At 33.3% G+C, this 16290-nt stretch overlaps 1 protein-coding gene across 4 annotated transcripts in view; it reads right to left on the bottom strand.

Annotated features, from left to right (window-relative positions):
• Positions 1-2587: 2587 nt before the first annotated feature.
• Positions 2588-16290, bottom strand: part of LOC111622388 — a 49594-nt gene continuing 35891 nt past the window's right edge. For all 4 annotated transcript variants that reach the window (XM_023364751.1, XM_023364750.1, XM_023364752.1 and 1 more), the window contains one exon: positions 2588-3089. In XM_023364751.1, the coding sequence (XP_023220519.1) occupies positions 2673-3089 (417 nt within the window). In that variant the 3' untranslated portion in view covers positions 2588-2672. The remainder of the gene's footprint in view (positions 3090-16290) is intronic.

The raw sequence follows: 16290 nt of genomic DNA, 5'->3' as shown, positions 1-16290 counted from the left end.
AGAGCGTGACAAACCACAGGAGTGTTGTGTTTGGTGATGAAAGCCCGAATCAGATGCGCAGAATGGGCGGATGCATTATCACGATGGAGCTGGCAAGTTTAGATCGACCACAGATCCAGTCGTTTGCGTCGTACAGCATCAGAAAGACAATGAAGGACTTCCTGGTAGTACTCCTTTGTGATGGTTTGGCCTTGTGGTGCGTACTCACAATACACCACCCCACGAGAGTCGAAAAAACTGTCAACACGACCCTTGATATTGCTGCGGACCTGCTGCACTTTTTTGGCCTCGAGGATCGTCCCCGAAAGCCTGCTGAATCTTGCGAATGGTTTACGCTTGGATATTGCCAAGGTTTTTGGCAAAATTTGATGTAATATCGCTGCTCACATTGTTCAGTCATTTTCCAACTTAGTGGAATCTGACGAGAGCTCACTACACGTTCTCACTCATAGGCCGACTGCCAACGACTGATGCTTCCTGCAGGCGGGAAAAAATTCAGAGCTGTGCATGACTGTCCCCTCCACAACTCCACCGAAAGAGGCCTCCCATGCATCATTGGTTTATGCGGAAAAAATAAAAGTCCGATACTTTTTGAACAGACCTCGTATAGTGTGAATAAGGTAAAACGTGACATTTTATTTTTTTCCTCAAAACAGGACATCTACTAATTTTTAGGTAATAGTGTGGTAATCCTTAGGTAATAGTATAGTATTCAAAAAAATTCATATTTCTTTATAGTTTTTATTTATTAATGAAAAGAACTGGAATGAACATGTGAAAATAAATAATTTATGTGGTCTTATATTTTTACGAAGAACAAATTTGCTTGAGTATATTTGGTGTTGATTACAAATCAGAATAAAATTCTTGGCAGGATTTCTTAAAATTTACTTTGGTAATTAACATTGCTTTAATAATTGTGACTTGCAACTGTTTTTTTGCTTGTCCATAACTTATTCATAAGAGAAAAGACTCTTTCTATGGATGGATTAGTGCCAAGCAAACATAAAATATATTCAATAATTATACAAATGTTTGTATGATTCAAATTATTGGTGTGAAAGTGTTGGAACAATTCCACCCAATTTTTTTTAACTCTGCCCTGTGGGCACTAAAACTGCTCTAATGATAAGAATAAGTATTATAATATAAGGTTTTTTTCCCTCTATCAAACTCAATACAAGCTTGAAAGACTGCCATAGTTTTCCCGTGAGGCATAATTCAGTGTCTATGCTCAGAAACAGAATACAAGTATGTTTCCAATCTTAAAACCAGCACTTTGCTCTTTTTTTAATTTGTTTTGCAGTGGCATCACTGAGGCACATGATTTGCATATGCACTTTTTTGTTAATCATTTGCACATCGCTTCAAGTTCAACACTTTATACAAATACAAGCATAATGGAAGCTTCTTCATGGTATTGCATTTTGTTTGACCAGCAGTGTATTGTTATGGACCTTTTTTTTTTTTAACTCTGTCAACTATATGAAACTTTTTTAGGCTCTCACGAGTTGGGTTAAGTTATACATTTACTTGTGATCAGCATTTATAGGGGTGGCCAAATATCTGTAGCATGCAGGTAGCTAACAGTTCAAAACCAGTCCTGCACTAACTCATGCAGTAAGTTTAATATATTTCATTTAATGATTAAATGCTCTGAGATATTTACAAGGAAACATTTGCATTTGCACTTTGCCCCAACTTCCTCTACTATATATTGAATCGTTACATTCAATAGTTCAATAAATTTCATTCTGATGAGTTGTATTACTAAAACATTTTCCACACAGTATATTATCATTTGTATAATTAGCAAAAAAATTGGATGTCTGTGTATTTTCTTACAAAATAAAAATAAAGTTTGATAAACTACAGGCAACAACAAGATATTACAGTATTCAAGAAGTAATCAATGAGTAACCATCAGAGTTTCATTTCCCATCTTCATTCAGATGTCTTGTTGTCTACTATCTCTATGAAGCACCATAAACAACTCCACAATAAAGATGTTTTGCAGTTTTCAAAGTTGGAATCACTCATCATTGTGCAGAGTAACCTGCAGGAGTTGTAGAATTGTGGCAAGTGTGGGAGGGATGACAATGTATATGCTGCAGAAGTATGGAAAGAATTTGAGTATCAATTGGGTGTGTTCCTTGTAACACAATGCATTGAGAAATTGTAATAGGCAAATGTGAAAGTCTTCTAATGTTTTACTGTACATTACAATGTTCTCAGATAATAATTTAAAATAATGGCATTCATTTTGGAAGACTCTATATTTATTTAATTGAATTGAATAGGAGAGCTTATATATGTCAACAAACTTTTAACTGAATTTTATATACAGTATATATATAAGATTATATATACAAAGAATTATACAAAATAAGTTATTCATTGCATATAATGAAAGTTAAATAATTAACTTTCATTATTTGCAATTTTCCAGTTTATTAACTTTATTATATTCAATAAAGTCAATAAACTGCAAAATTTATTACAGATTATGGTAGGTATCTTAAATATATTAGCATAAATAACAGTAACATTATTTCATAAACCTACAGACACACAAACTTTTCAAAGCTCATTTCAAAACATTTTATTTTTTAAAATTATAATATATATCTAATTTACATTTATTAACCTATTCATTACTTATGTAATGTCAATTATAACAATTCAACTGAACTACTTTTACTATCATTAATTTTTTGGATCACTTCTGCTTCTTTTCGAGTAATATATGTACTTATAGCAGCTTGAAACATAAATAGTAGTACTGAATGAGGAAAAACTACTGGCTTTGTTAATTTCCACCATAATTTTATAATATCTTTAAAATTAGTTTTCATAGGAGGAATAGCATAAGTATAATATTTATTAGCATAATGAAAGGATGAAATTGGTACTAAGAGCATAGGATAAATCACACCACAAACTCCTTGTAAAACTGAACTGCGAATTTCAACGCACAAAGCACAAGATGATTTCTGAATAACAACATCAGAACTTATAAATATTGAATGGCACATTGGTGCAATTATAGCTGGTAGTGCAACAGCTGGCATATAAGTACTGGCTCTAGCCTGAAATAAGAAAAATTTTAAATATAATTATTTTTAATATTATGAGTAGTACATAAAGTTACTTATAAGTAATTGAAAAGCTATTTGAAATAAAATGTGACAACCATTAAAGCAATATTTTGTAAGTGCAATGAAACTAAATGAAGGAAAGCATTAATGAAACTCACACTCAAAATTTCAGCATTGCAAAACATTTTATGTTTTTCCCACAATCTATTAGCATATTTGTTGTTCTAAATTGGAATCATCTGATGAAGAGATTTTGAGATGGCTAAAAACATTAATTGCAAATAAAATGCTTTTCAATGCTGGGATTTTGAAGCAATATTCATATTGAGACAGGTAATGGAAAACTACAGAAAAGGAAGACAAGATCTCCACATGATCTTTATTGATACAGAAAATACCTATGTAATTAGCTATATCATGTTATAAAGGTATAATTTAGACATTGTGATTTATTCTAGAAACAACTGGCAAAAATTGTTCTAAAATGTTTGAAATGGGTATGTAAGTAGAATAACCAAAGGGCATTATATTGTATATTTTGCCAGAAGTAGATGCATCATAAATGTCTGACAATATATGAAAGTTTTGAAAGAACACATTTGCATCTTTGACATTCATTATCACTTTGACTGCCAACTATAAATTATTTCGCAGTTGGAAATCGAACAACAGGAGCCATCTACGAGATAACTTGTATAACGTGCATAATGCTGTCTGTCATGTTTTGCCAGATATGATTATTCCCATAGTAAGCACAGTAGAATCTTGTTTTAATGGATTGCTCAAGGCACCAAAAATCTGTTATATTGTGAACAACAGATTTCTCGCACACCCAGGAAAATATCAGTTATTCAAAAAATTTCTGTTTTATAACCCCCAACATATAAGAAATAACAGTAATTGAAATTATTCAGTCTCTTGAGATCTCTATTCTTTATTCTATAGAAACTTTATTCTTTGCCATACATGAGCTGATGGAAACTGTATATACTGTAAGCACAAAAAGAGGCAAATTACATATGCTCATTAGCACTTCACTCAACTTCACAATTTGTTAAGAAAACTCATTCATCTTTGTTTGTTTTGATGCTGCTTTTCTGCCTATTGAATAGCCTACAACAACTGCTTGACATTAGCAATGTATGTATAGCCTCCTGTTCATTTATGCTGAAAGATGACAGGAAGGTCTTCGTGACTTGGAAAAACTTGATGTCCTCGCCAAATTTCAGCAATGTACTTGGACCAATGTCAAATGTTCACTAGGTGGTCTTCCTCAATTGTATCAGTCTGCTGACTCTCTTCGTACAATTCTTCAATTGTTCATAGCTGAGATGTAACAAGTGCATCATTGAACTCTACAAATTCCCAGAAACACTCAAATATTAACTAATCATCAAAAAATGCAAAGTTTACAATGGATAGAACTAGAAAAAACTCCATTATTCCAAGTTATGGATCCATTAACACATCCTTTCTTAAAGTGGGTGATAACGCCCCCTTGTGGGAACTGGAGGCTTTCAGGGGGCAGTAGAATGCTCAGTGATTAAATATGAGTTTTATTTCTTCTCATTGAAACATTCTTTTTTTCTCAGAAATAGGATATAGGTCACATCCTATCTATCCTGTCCATATAATAATGTATGTTTAAACATTATATTTGCAATAACTGTTTTTAAGATACCTTTTTACATTACCATCTGTTGGGTAAGTTAAAAAAAATATGGGGCACTAGATTTTTTTAAATCTCAAAATGGGCAGTGGTTGAAATAAGTTTGAAAACCTGTGCACTAACGAAGGTAAAACTACATTGATTTGGTGGGACCTAGGAAAAAAATCCATTATTCCGAGAAATCTGTTAAAATGAGATTCTACTGTAGTTATTATAACTTGGACATCTGGAATGAGAATGACAGTGATTGGGCATTATCAAACAAATTGTAAAGTTTAAAATGTAATATGGGTTTTCTATTTTGATTGCCAGGCATTTTTGTAGTAAATATATCACCAAAGTAGCTAATTTGTGCTGGAATATAAATGACAAATCAATTTGGTGTCATAAAAGGAAAGTTTATTGAAAAAATATTGAAAAATATTTTTTAAAAAATCCAGCAACGAGTTACTTAACCTTCCATGTAACATTTAAAAATTTGGTGGCACCATCTGTTATATTTTATTAAAGAACTTTTTATACACTCATCAAAAATAAAACTGCAACACCATGAAGTAATGCATATATAGCCAATCAAATTGCAGGACCAGCAGAGGTAACAGAGATATGCAAATGAATAATTTTGTGTATGCATCGGATCATGTGGTATCCAGTTTTGGGCTATAAAGACCAGCAACTGACTCAGGCTGTAAATGCTATTAGCAATGGTTCACAGCAGCCAAACTTTAGAAGAAGCATAGCAAATGCCTCAGAGATGATGGTGTGAAAATCTGAAGACATAGAATAAGAATCTTTCCTTAGATTGGGAAGATTTATTTAAAATTTGATTTAATTATTTAATAAATTAAAATGTTATTTAGTTAGAAAGCAAAATGTACAATTTGACATTTTCTTTCATGGGAATTTGAAGGAAAAAGGGAAATAACATTTACTTTCAGTCTATCAACTTCCTATGGTGAAATCTGATCACACATGTTGATGAACATCTGCAAGTTCAAGTCATCTCCAACATTCCATCACATGGGTAACAAATTAACACCTGATTGGCAGAGATTTTGGGATAAAAAGGTTAAACAACCAATTTTCGGGGCTCTTTCATTGAAGTTTCCCTCATCTAGTCCGCCCTCATCAACTCTCCTCATCTCCAATCTCTCCCATTATCTTCACTGAGCTAACCGATCAGTGAAGTTTCTCATCCTTTGTCCTGACAATAGAATATAGTCTCTGCTTGAAGACATCATCATATTAGCATGAGGTATTATGCACAAATTTGCATAAACTCTCTCTCGGTCTATTAGAGGCATACTTAGCTAGTTTATCAACATAGATCTACAGTAAGACCCGCTTAACGTGGGGGATACATTCCAATAAGTTTGAGTGCTAAACAAAACAGCATTAAACGAGGTCATCTTAACACGTAAATAATGGGGATAAGTGAAACAGAACAGAGAATATAAAAGTTTTAGTTTTTTTTCGGTTTGTTTTATTTTGTAACATTTATGTTAAATACAGTAGAACCTCAATTATCCGGACCTCTATTATCCGGATTTTCGATTATCCGGATTGTTCAAAATAAACAAAAATTTTACAAATTTGCTGATTTGCACTTGGCGAATTACGATACTGTTTATATACGTGATGGAATGCATAACTTTTTTTGTTTCAACGACGTCTCACCCGGCACAGTGGCCGTAAACTCTTAAATATATTTTGCATCGTAATAAAAATATAACTTGACATACATATTTATAAATAATTTTATTTTCAAATTACATCATTTCTGTGACCAACGGCAGCGTAAGGCATGGGCAACGTGGGCCACCGCCTATGCCTCGCGGTCCGAAGGGCCTCGTGTTTCGAACGTTTATGCATTACTTAAAAGTTGCGAACACGACGAAAAAATTTTACTCGTCATAAAACGATAAATAGTTTGTCAAATTTCTATTCATAAAAATGCAGTTTCAACTGCTTTTTATTTTATAAAATCCGTCTTCTCGCGCTACCAGAGGGCCTTTTAAACAATAGGTAGTCTTAGTTATTTGTCGAAACCGTGTCTTCTTTTTCTTGTTTCTTCTGATTCTATGTCACGACTTGGTGCATTTATAGACACTTGGCAAATAATTCCATCACCTACATTTACTTCTTACAGAAACGCGTTTCGGGCTTTCGCCCCTCTTCAGTCTGTTACGTCGATAGTTGTGACTTGTGTGTCCGTACTTCCCGCTCCCTTCCCCTCCCCTCTTTTTTCCCGACTTGACGGACTCCCCCGCATGCCTCGTAATTTGTAACATTACCCTTCTCCGAGTGTTGCACACAGCCTCGCCTGCGACTGTATAAACATTCTATTTTATTTTAATAATTGAAGCCAGTTTTTATGGATGTCGATGCTAAGGTTCTTGTTAATATTATTTTTGTCTATGGTAATTTCGTAGCTTTCTTTGAATTTCCTTTTGTACCAATTTTTTTCTTTGTGTACTATTGTTGCATCCTTTTTATCTATTTTGCAGTTGTGGGTCGTGCAGTGTTCGTAAAAAACTGAATTGATTCTGTTATACTTCAGGTTACTGGCTTCAATTATTAAAATAAAATAGAATGTTTATACAGTCGCAGGCGAGGCTGTGTGCAACACTCGGAGAAGGGAATGTTACAAATTACGAGGCATGCGGGGGAGTCCGTCAAGTCGGAAAAAAGGGGGGAGGGGAAGGGAGCGGGAAGTACAGACACACAAGTCACAACTATCGACGTAACAGACTGAAGAGGGGCGAAAGCCCGAAACGCGTTTCTGTAAGAAGTAAATGTAGGTGATGGAATTATTTGCCAAGTGTCTATAAATGCACCAAGTCGTGACATAGAATCAAAATAGGTAGTCTGTTAGCGTTGGTCAGTAGTAGTCCAAATTCAATACGAATGTTTGTTTCTTGAAAATTTGATCACGATTTAAATACAGTATTTACTTTTAATATTACCGATATGTCATTGAAAAGAAAATGTGTTGTATTATCATTAAAAGACAAATTAAAATATTTGTTTCGATTATCCGAATTTTTCCTTATCTGGACTACCTTCATCCCCAATTAGTCCGGATAATCGAGGTTCTACTGTACTTTTTATTACATTAATTATAGACTTATTTATTGCTAATATTGATATTTATTCATAAAACACTTATGAAAATCAAAAAAGTTCAAGTAAAGAAGTTATGTTTGTGATGAGGAACGGTCTTCCTCATTTGACATCTTTTGTTTTTTGTAAAGAAGTCATTTAATGTCATTTGCCTTTTCCTGTTTTGTTCAGCAGCAAGCAGTTGTTGATAGTAAGACATTGCTTCCATGACACTTCATCTTGCCTTTGAACTTCTATCAAAATTTAAATCATTTTGTATTAACTGAATCATAATTTCCGTTATAGTGGCTAAACTTTTTTTTAGAAAATCCGTTGAAAGTTCCTCTTGCTCCTTATCTTCAGAAGTGCTAATTTCATCATCTTCATGCATCTGTTGTTCTACTAATTCTTTAAGATTGTTGTTGGAAAAACTTTCACCAGTTGTAACTTGCAACAATTCTTCAATATCCTGCACATTTATATTATCCAACCTTGTTTCATTAATTAACTTGACAATTTCATTGACATCAACAATGAATTCTCATGTGTCAACATCCTTGCTTAGCTCTGGCCATACATTGTTCCATACTCCTTTCAAAGATTTCTCGGTCACCCATTCCAGGAGAGATTGATATTGTAGATTTTTCAAAAATCTCTACTGGATTGTTTATCTGCTCCATCCAGTTTTATCATTCAATTGTCAGAATGTCCACCACAGATAATAAGCTTTAAAATTTGATATTACACCTTGATCCATTGGTTGGATTAACAAAGTTGTATTTGGTGGCAGGAAAACCACTTCTACTGGAATACATGTTGTTAAGTTGGACAAATGAATTGGATAGCTTGGAGCATTATCAATCAAAAGTAAAGCTTTCTGTTCTAGTTTTTTAAATTTGCAATAGTGTTTAACAGATGGGCAAAAATGTTTGGTAAACCAATTCTGGAAAATTTTCATAGTGATCCAAGATCTTTTGCTGGACTCACAAATTACTGATAAAGATGATTTTGAAATTCCCATTATTACTCTTGGGGTTTTGGAATGATAAACAAGCAGAGGTTTTAATTTAAAGTCTCCATTAGCATTACCACCCAGTAGAAATGTTGAATGATCTTTTGTAGCTTTAAATCCTGGTGTTTGCTTTTCTTCATGGAATAAAAATGTATGTTTTGGCATTCTCTTCCAGAAAAGACCCGTTTCATCATCATTGAAAACTAATTCAGGAGGATAATTCCTTTGTTCAATGATTGCTCTTAATGTCGCTGAAAATGCAGCAGCTGCTTTTGTGTCTCCACTTGCTGCTTCTCCAATAACCTGTATGTTATGAAGATTGTTTCTGTTTTTAAATCAATTGAACCACTCATGACTAGCTATGAAATTTTCATTTGTGTTGCCTTTTTCATTCTGAATATGGTTAAAAATTTTTCTCGCTTTTTCCATTATAATTGCTTGACTTAATGGCATATTGTGTTCAATTTCATTGTCAATCCAGATAAAAAGTTTTTTTTCCATTTCCTCAAACACATTGCTTCTGGTACAGGTAATTTTTGTTTCAGAAGTCATTGTGGTTGTAGTTGCTGATATGATTTTTTCCTTATTTTTTAAAATTGTCTGTATTGTTGAAGTTGACAAATTTAATGCAGTGCTGATATCGGATTGCTGTTCACCTGCATCTGATCACCTGAGTACCTGCATTTTAGTTTCCAACAAAATGCTTTTTCTTGTCACTTTACTTTCTTTTTCTTTGCAATCACCCATTGTAACTAAATATTGCTGTATTTATCACAATAAAATAAATTATTATGTTTACATCTTTATACACACAATAACGTTGATGATCGATCATAAATCAACCATGATGCAGGAAACATGCATTCAAATTGCTATAACACACACTAAGAGACTGCATGCAAGTATCAAAGCAACAAAATCATGCGCGATTTTAGGGAATCCCAACACTGTGTGATTTCGGGGAATTCCAATACTACTGTGTAATACTGAAACAGCGTTAAGTGGGATCTTACTAATATTTTAATCTCGTGTATTTAACCACTACTTTATTTTATTCATTAAACTTTTGTTATTTGTTAACTTAATTAACTTTCGATTTGAATTTATTTTGAGGGTATCCCTATCGACGAATCCATGACCCTTCCCACTTGAAAGAGTAGTTATACATATCCCCAAATCACAAGTTAGGATGCGAAATTTATCTTAACCGGTGTCAGGTGAAAATAGTTGTGAGATTTTGCAATCTTATGACAAACTACATGTATACCTCGACTTACGTCGTTTTGAGTTACATTGTTCCTGATTATACGTCGTTTGTCAAAAAAGTATATGGAAAAATAAAAATCAAGTTTAAGTCATTTTATTCGACTTTACACCTGTCCACCACAAATATTGAAGTCATAATATCACTAGAAAAGCATTTAAAGCACATAAAATCATATTAAAATATATACATTTACAAGTATGTACTGTATTTACAGTACATGCATTCGTAAATTTAGATTACTTTTTTCTGTACTATATTAAAAACTAAAATTTATTTGTTTGTAAGCTTAAAATAGATCCTTATTAACCATATATTATTAAAAATGCATTAATAAATAAAATACAGAACCGGGAATGGTAATTTATGGTTTAGCCTAGTGACAAGTAGATTCGGAGACAAGTAAATTCGACTTACGTCGCTTTCCTGGAACCAATTACCGACGTAAGGCGAGCTATACCTGTACTAGTAAAACCCATCCACCAACAATGTGAGTGGGCTTCACAAGTCCGATGCTGCAGAAAAAGGGCTGAGAGTAGTAGACTTGATCCCGCGGATTCTCACAATGGCAAGCTGAATACCACCAGTTGGTGGTATTCAGCTTGCCATTGGCTGGGGAATGAGACTGTATCCTGGAGTTGCTCGACTTTGGTTTATTGATGTGTGCAGTTGCAACTTGTGTTGGTCAATGTGTTGGACATAATGTAAGTATAATCCAGCAATGTGTGACATGATGGACACAGGAACATCTGCAAATATAACATACCAAAGAGGCAGTGGATTGCACCAATGCATGATAGAGCACACAGACTAGCAGATTTGCTGAACAACCTGTCAAAACCTGTTAACCATGGCACATGACATACAAAGCCTCATGTCACTGTAAACAGGTGCGTCTATGTACAACCAAACCATTCAAACAGGTTGCATGAAATTGGGCTGCATGCATGGCAAATGTTTCATCTGGAAGAACTCTCTACAATCTTTCAAGCAGAAATGTTCACAATTCTTCAGGCCCTTATCTGGGCCAATCAACATTATTCCTTTACAAGAATTACAATATGTAGTGACAGTGCTTCTTCACTGGCCACAATTAAAAGCACTAAAGCTCATCCATTGTCTACAGCTATTAAAAATTCTGTTCTAAATTCAAATAATGACTATAAATTCAAATGGGTAATGGCTAGGGGGACTAGCGGCAATGAACGAGCAAATCACTTGGCTAAACATGCTGCTAATAATGATCAGCTTATAATTTCTTATAACAAGGTCAGCTTGAATACTATCAAGGAATACTTCTTTGGAGCAATATGTTCAACAACTGGCAACAAAAATGGAATAGCAATGAGGGTAAAATTACTTACAAATTTTTTCCAACCATTAAAGATATCTTTAAATACACTTGGATGAAACCATGTTTTTGGTCCACTCAATTTTTTACCGACCAAGGTAAATTTGCCAAGTACCTGCACAGATTTATTGAATACATTAATAAAGAATGTCCAACTTGAAGATGGGAGCACTCATTATAGCTTCGATTATGTAATGCTTGAAAGAGAAAGACAACAACTCAAATCTATCCTCATTAGCTGTGGTTACTCTTGGCCATGCTCTCATAATGACCTTGTGAACAATAATGGAATATTTATTTATTTTTACAATATAATTAAAAGCTATGGCAAAATCGCAAATATCTATACTTAACTCCTTCATAAAGCTTCTCATCACTCTACATAGATATTGCATTGAATTTCAACACAGAAATGAAGATGTGATTGGGCTCTTCTAGTGGGAGAATGTTCCTATAGTGGTTTGTAACAGTATTGAATCCTTGCAAGAATCTTAGTGTATTAAAGAGATATAAAATGATATATGGTGAATTCTTCTCTTTTGTGCCTCTAAAACATTGTTCTATGAACCTACTTTCAAGTGTATATGCAATAAGGATGTTTTATGGATCCAAATTGAAAGGTTACAACTGTAACTTAAATGTGAACTGAATGTTTAAGTGTTTCTTCTAAGCATCACTCAGACTTTTAGCATGATGCTATATGAATTAACTGTTTAAATTTCTAGGAATTTGCGAAGAAATCTTCCAGTATAGAATTTGTTAGGGCAAGGACTGTTCACAATGAAGGATGAATGTTTCGAACTCTGAGTGTAAACATTTAGTTCCTGACAGCCTTAACCTTTCAACAGTGGACTAGTCGAGTATGGTTCTACCCCCAGTAGTGGAGAATAAACGTGGAAAATTTTTAAAGTATTTTTCCACGCATTATTTCTCATTACTGTTTCGGAAAAAGATTTTATAAACAGTTATGTCTAGTAAAGAAAAGTCTTTTTTTATTGTTACATATTTCACTTTTTATGTGAATTTTTTTCACGATAGTTTTTGGTGATACCCCCAAAAGAATTTAACGGATATATCCTTCCCTCAACACTGCCACACGATCGCCCTGGAAGGATATATCTGTCCCTCACTGTTGAGTGGTTAATATCTAGTTATTAAATGTAGCCATAATATAGCTTGATGCAATCAGCTGATTGTTTGGTTTCACTATACAGTATATAGATCTTTAATGATAAATATAAAAATGAATAAACTCAAACTTTAATTGCATCAAAATAGCAAACAGCTTTATATTATGGTTTCTATTTATAATTTAAATGGCATAGTGACTTTGTTTTTTTTTTTTTATTATTCTTTCACTCTAACAAGGAGTACTACACCTATGTCTCCTTCTGATTTTGATGAATTTTGGCACAAAGTGTATTTGATATGATAATGCAGTTATCCAAATCGTTTGTGAGTTATGACTAAATGAATGTGGAACTATTTCTCATGGTGAATGAATAATACAGTAGTTTGGTCACATGGACATTGATCAGCCTGAGAAGAGAGGAGAAGGTTGATGGTATGCTTCTTATCCAAGCTGTAATATTGTATCACTCATTAAAATATCAACACAATTATTATTTGGAGAGATAATAGTTTAATATCAACTGAGGTTACATTTTTAAGCATCACAAATAGTTTTCACATTAGTTACATTATATTAATAATTACATCAATATTCCATAAACTCTTACATCTATATATATATATATATAAATGGACGTGTGTGTCCCTATATTTCACTTTTCCGCCAAAACTACACATCGCACATGAATGGTGTTTGTATGTGGTAGTAGCCCCAAGTCTCCATTCGTGCACTATGGGGGTTGCGTCTCGATAGCTATAAGGGTGCGGGAGATATGGGGCTGAAAGTGGTTGAAAGTGGTTTTCTATTTCGAATGTTATGTTCGAATATTGTTCGAATTTAATTCGAACAATATTCAAATTAAAATTTGAACAATAAAATTCAAATATTGGTTTGATTACAGAATGATTGTAAATGTTCCAGAAACGTTGAAAATAGTTCGTTTGACTGGACGTGAACAGGAGACGTTCAGAAATAGAATCGGGACCAGGTCTCTAATTAGTCTGGAAACGGAGGACCTAATTCTTGCATTCTGTGAAAACGGGCAAGATTGGCTAAAATGTAATTATCTTAATCTTCACTATTGTTACTTTTTGCCCACAAATAAAAATCCAGCGAAGCGGGTCCTTGCAGCTAGTATTTTAATAAAATTTATAACCAGTTACAGTAATATTTTCAAAACTTGAGAAATGAAGTCTAACTAGTAAATCAAACAAGTCATTTTATGTGGCAAGCTTATTTTATTATCCTAATCAGGACAGTAGCATCTCAATAGTAATTATTTTTGGAAATTACATTAATAATATCCTTTACTCAGAAAAAGCAGAAGTGGTACTGAAATAATAGTGGCTTTCAATCCATAAGTATTATTATTGCATATATAAGTACTTGCAACAGTGAACACTTTATAAATCTATTTTGATCACAATCTACATCATCATAGAAAAGACACATACTGCAAATATGAAGTATGCTGAGGAATTTCTCTGTACCAATCAGAATCCCAGAACACCACAAGTAATGAATCATAAGTTTTAAAATGTCTGCAAATAATTGAAGGTGCAAGAAAGATTGCAACTTGATAACAGTTTTGTGTGTGTTCCTATTATCATTGCTGTGTAACCTCTAATCCTATAAGAATTTCTCTGGCAAGATGTTTTAATTGCTGACGAAAAGTGGTGTCAAGAAACAGCATCAGAGAAGCACAGTTTTTCGTACAAATTTTAGAGTAATTTCTGGTTTTTTGGCAGCTTGATCAAAAGAGTTTCATATATGAATCCATACTTGTGTGTCCACCCCATGAATATATCATAAGAAGGAAAGTTTCTTTACATTTGAGACTATTTGTCTTTCCAAAAACTTGCTCATTTTTCTTGTGCTATAAGTGGCAGTGACATTGAAAAACATGAAACTATCAATCTCTACTGTACTTTTGGCCCAAAGCTCCCCTATGTTCTTGTAAGTACAAAAAAATGTTGCCAATATCACCAGCCCTATTAATAACATACTGTATAGTATAGTTGTGTATTGCCAAATATTTTGGTGATTGAGCATACCCAAAATGTGATTTTTTACCGTTGAAGGTGTAAGTCTGTGTAGACCAGGCATGTCAAAGGTATGGCCTGCGAGCCAGTCATGGCCTGTGAGACAATTTGTTGCGGCCTGCGACGTCAATTCAACAATGTTTTTTATTTATTTTTTTTATCTTGATAACAAAGAAAATGCGATATTTTGTACTTAAACAAATAATACTTAATAAACAAAATTTTTGAACTCAATTATTATTGTTTTTATTTTTATTTATTCCTATTACTTAGCGATATTTATTTTATTTGATTTATTAATTTCTTGTTTACATTATGTTTTCTCTATTTCATCTTTTGAATTTCAAATTAAAGTCCGTTTTGGCAAGATCATTTATTGCATAATTTGCACTATTTTGCATATAAAATGCATGTTTTCGACATATTAGTAAATTAATTTATGCTTGTATTTTCAGTCTTGCAATCTTTTTTTTCAGATCAAACCTGCTTCAGGCCTGTAAATTGGTCGAGAATGTTTGTTCTGTGATTAAAATTATTGCTGGAAAAATACAAATGCTGGTTTTTTTTTATTTTATTGTGAAATCTCGGGCTATTAAAAAGGAATTTTTTGAGTAGGCTACTCTTGGGCTACTTTTTAGAAAATTTTTGGCTACAAAAGCTAAAAACATCTGGCCTGCTGTCATACTCAAGATAAAAAATTGGCAGTTAAGCAGTTTGAGTTTGACATCCCTGGCGTAAACAGTATTTTGTATTGGAAACCACATTGGTTGGTGGTCATAGTCAAAGTTCTCTGATATGGAGTTTATGTCATCCTTATGGCCTTTGCTGCCCGCATAATATTCTCTGCTGTTTTGCTAACTAGCCATGTTATTTTTGACTACCAATGTTATAGTAACTCTTAAAATGATACTAGCCTTGAAATTTAAGTTAAAATTGCCAATCCCCTTAATTCTTAACCTCAATAACTCACTTGTTATGGCTCAAAAAATGAAATGGTTTGCGGATTGCATTAACCTATAAAACACTACCTTTATGCCAAAATTTATCAAAAGCAGTGGGAGACATATGTGTAGTACTTCTTGTAAAGAACTGTTTAATCATGTGCATCATGAGTCACAATGGGGCAGTTGACGAGGGACAGGGCTCAATGTATCCTGGGTCAGCCATCCAGCCACTTGATTTTGTATCAGAATCAATTGCTTACTGTATTTATTAGCATTGATAGTATATAACAAAGTTGTCTTTATCAGAAAAAATACATACTAACTGTCAAGAAAAATATAGAGTTGGTTAAAAAAGTTATAGTTAACATATAAAGGATGACTGCATTATATTATTATTAATTACAGTAGACTCCACACATTGTAATCATAGATATTGTTATCAGTCATTTAATGTCATTGAAATTAGCTAGTTCCAAAACATACAAGTTAAAATACGCTTATAAATTATTATAATTAGAGTCTGGTTATCGGTTTCATTATCTTTGGGTAAATAGGCATTTTTAAACTCTCATTTTTTGCTCTATCAGCCTCAACATGGAGCTGATAAGATGCCTTGAAAGATCAGTCTTTATCAGGGCTTCAAATGTTAAACATTAATTGTTTTTAATGTCTAGCA

Source organism: Centruroides sculpturatus, unplaced genomic scaffold (assembly GCF_000671375.1).
Source record: "Centruroides sculpturatus isolate CEXI.00-Female unplaced genomic scaffold, Cexi_2.0 scaffold7, whole genome shotgun sequence".
NCBI lineage: Eukaryota > Metazoa > Arthropoda > Arachnida > Scorpiones > Buthidae > Centruroides > Centruroides sculpturatus.
The sequence above is the reverse complement of the archived record's forward strand: the minus strand, read 5'-3'. Positions and strand labels throughout refer to the sequence as shown.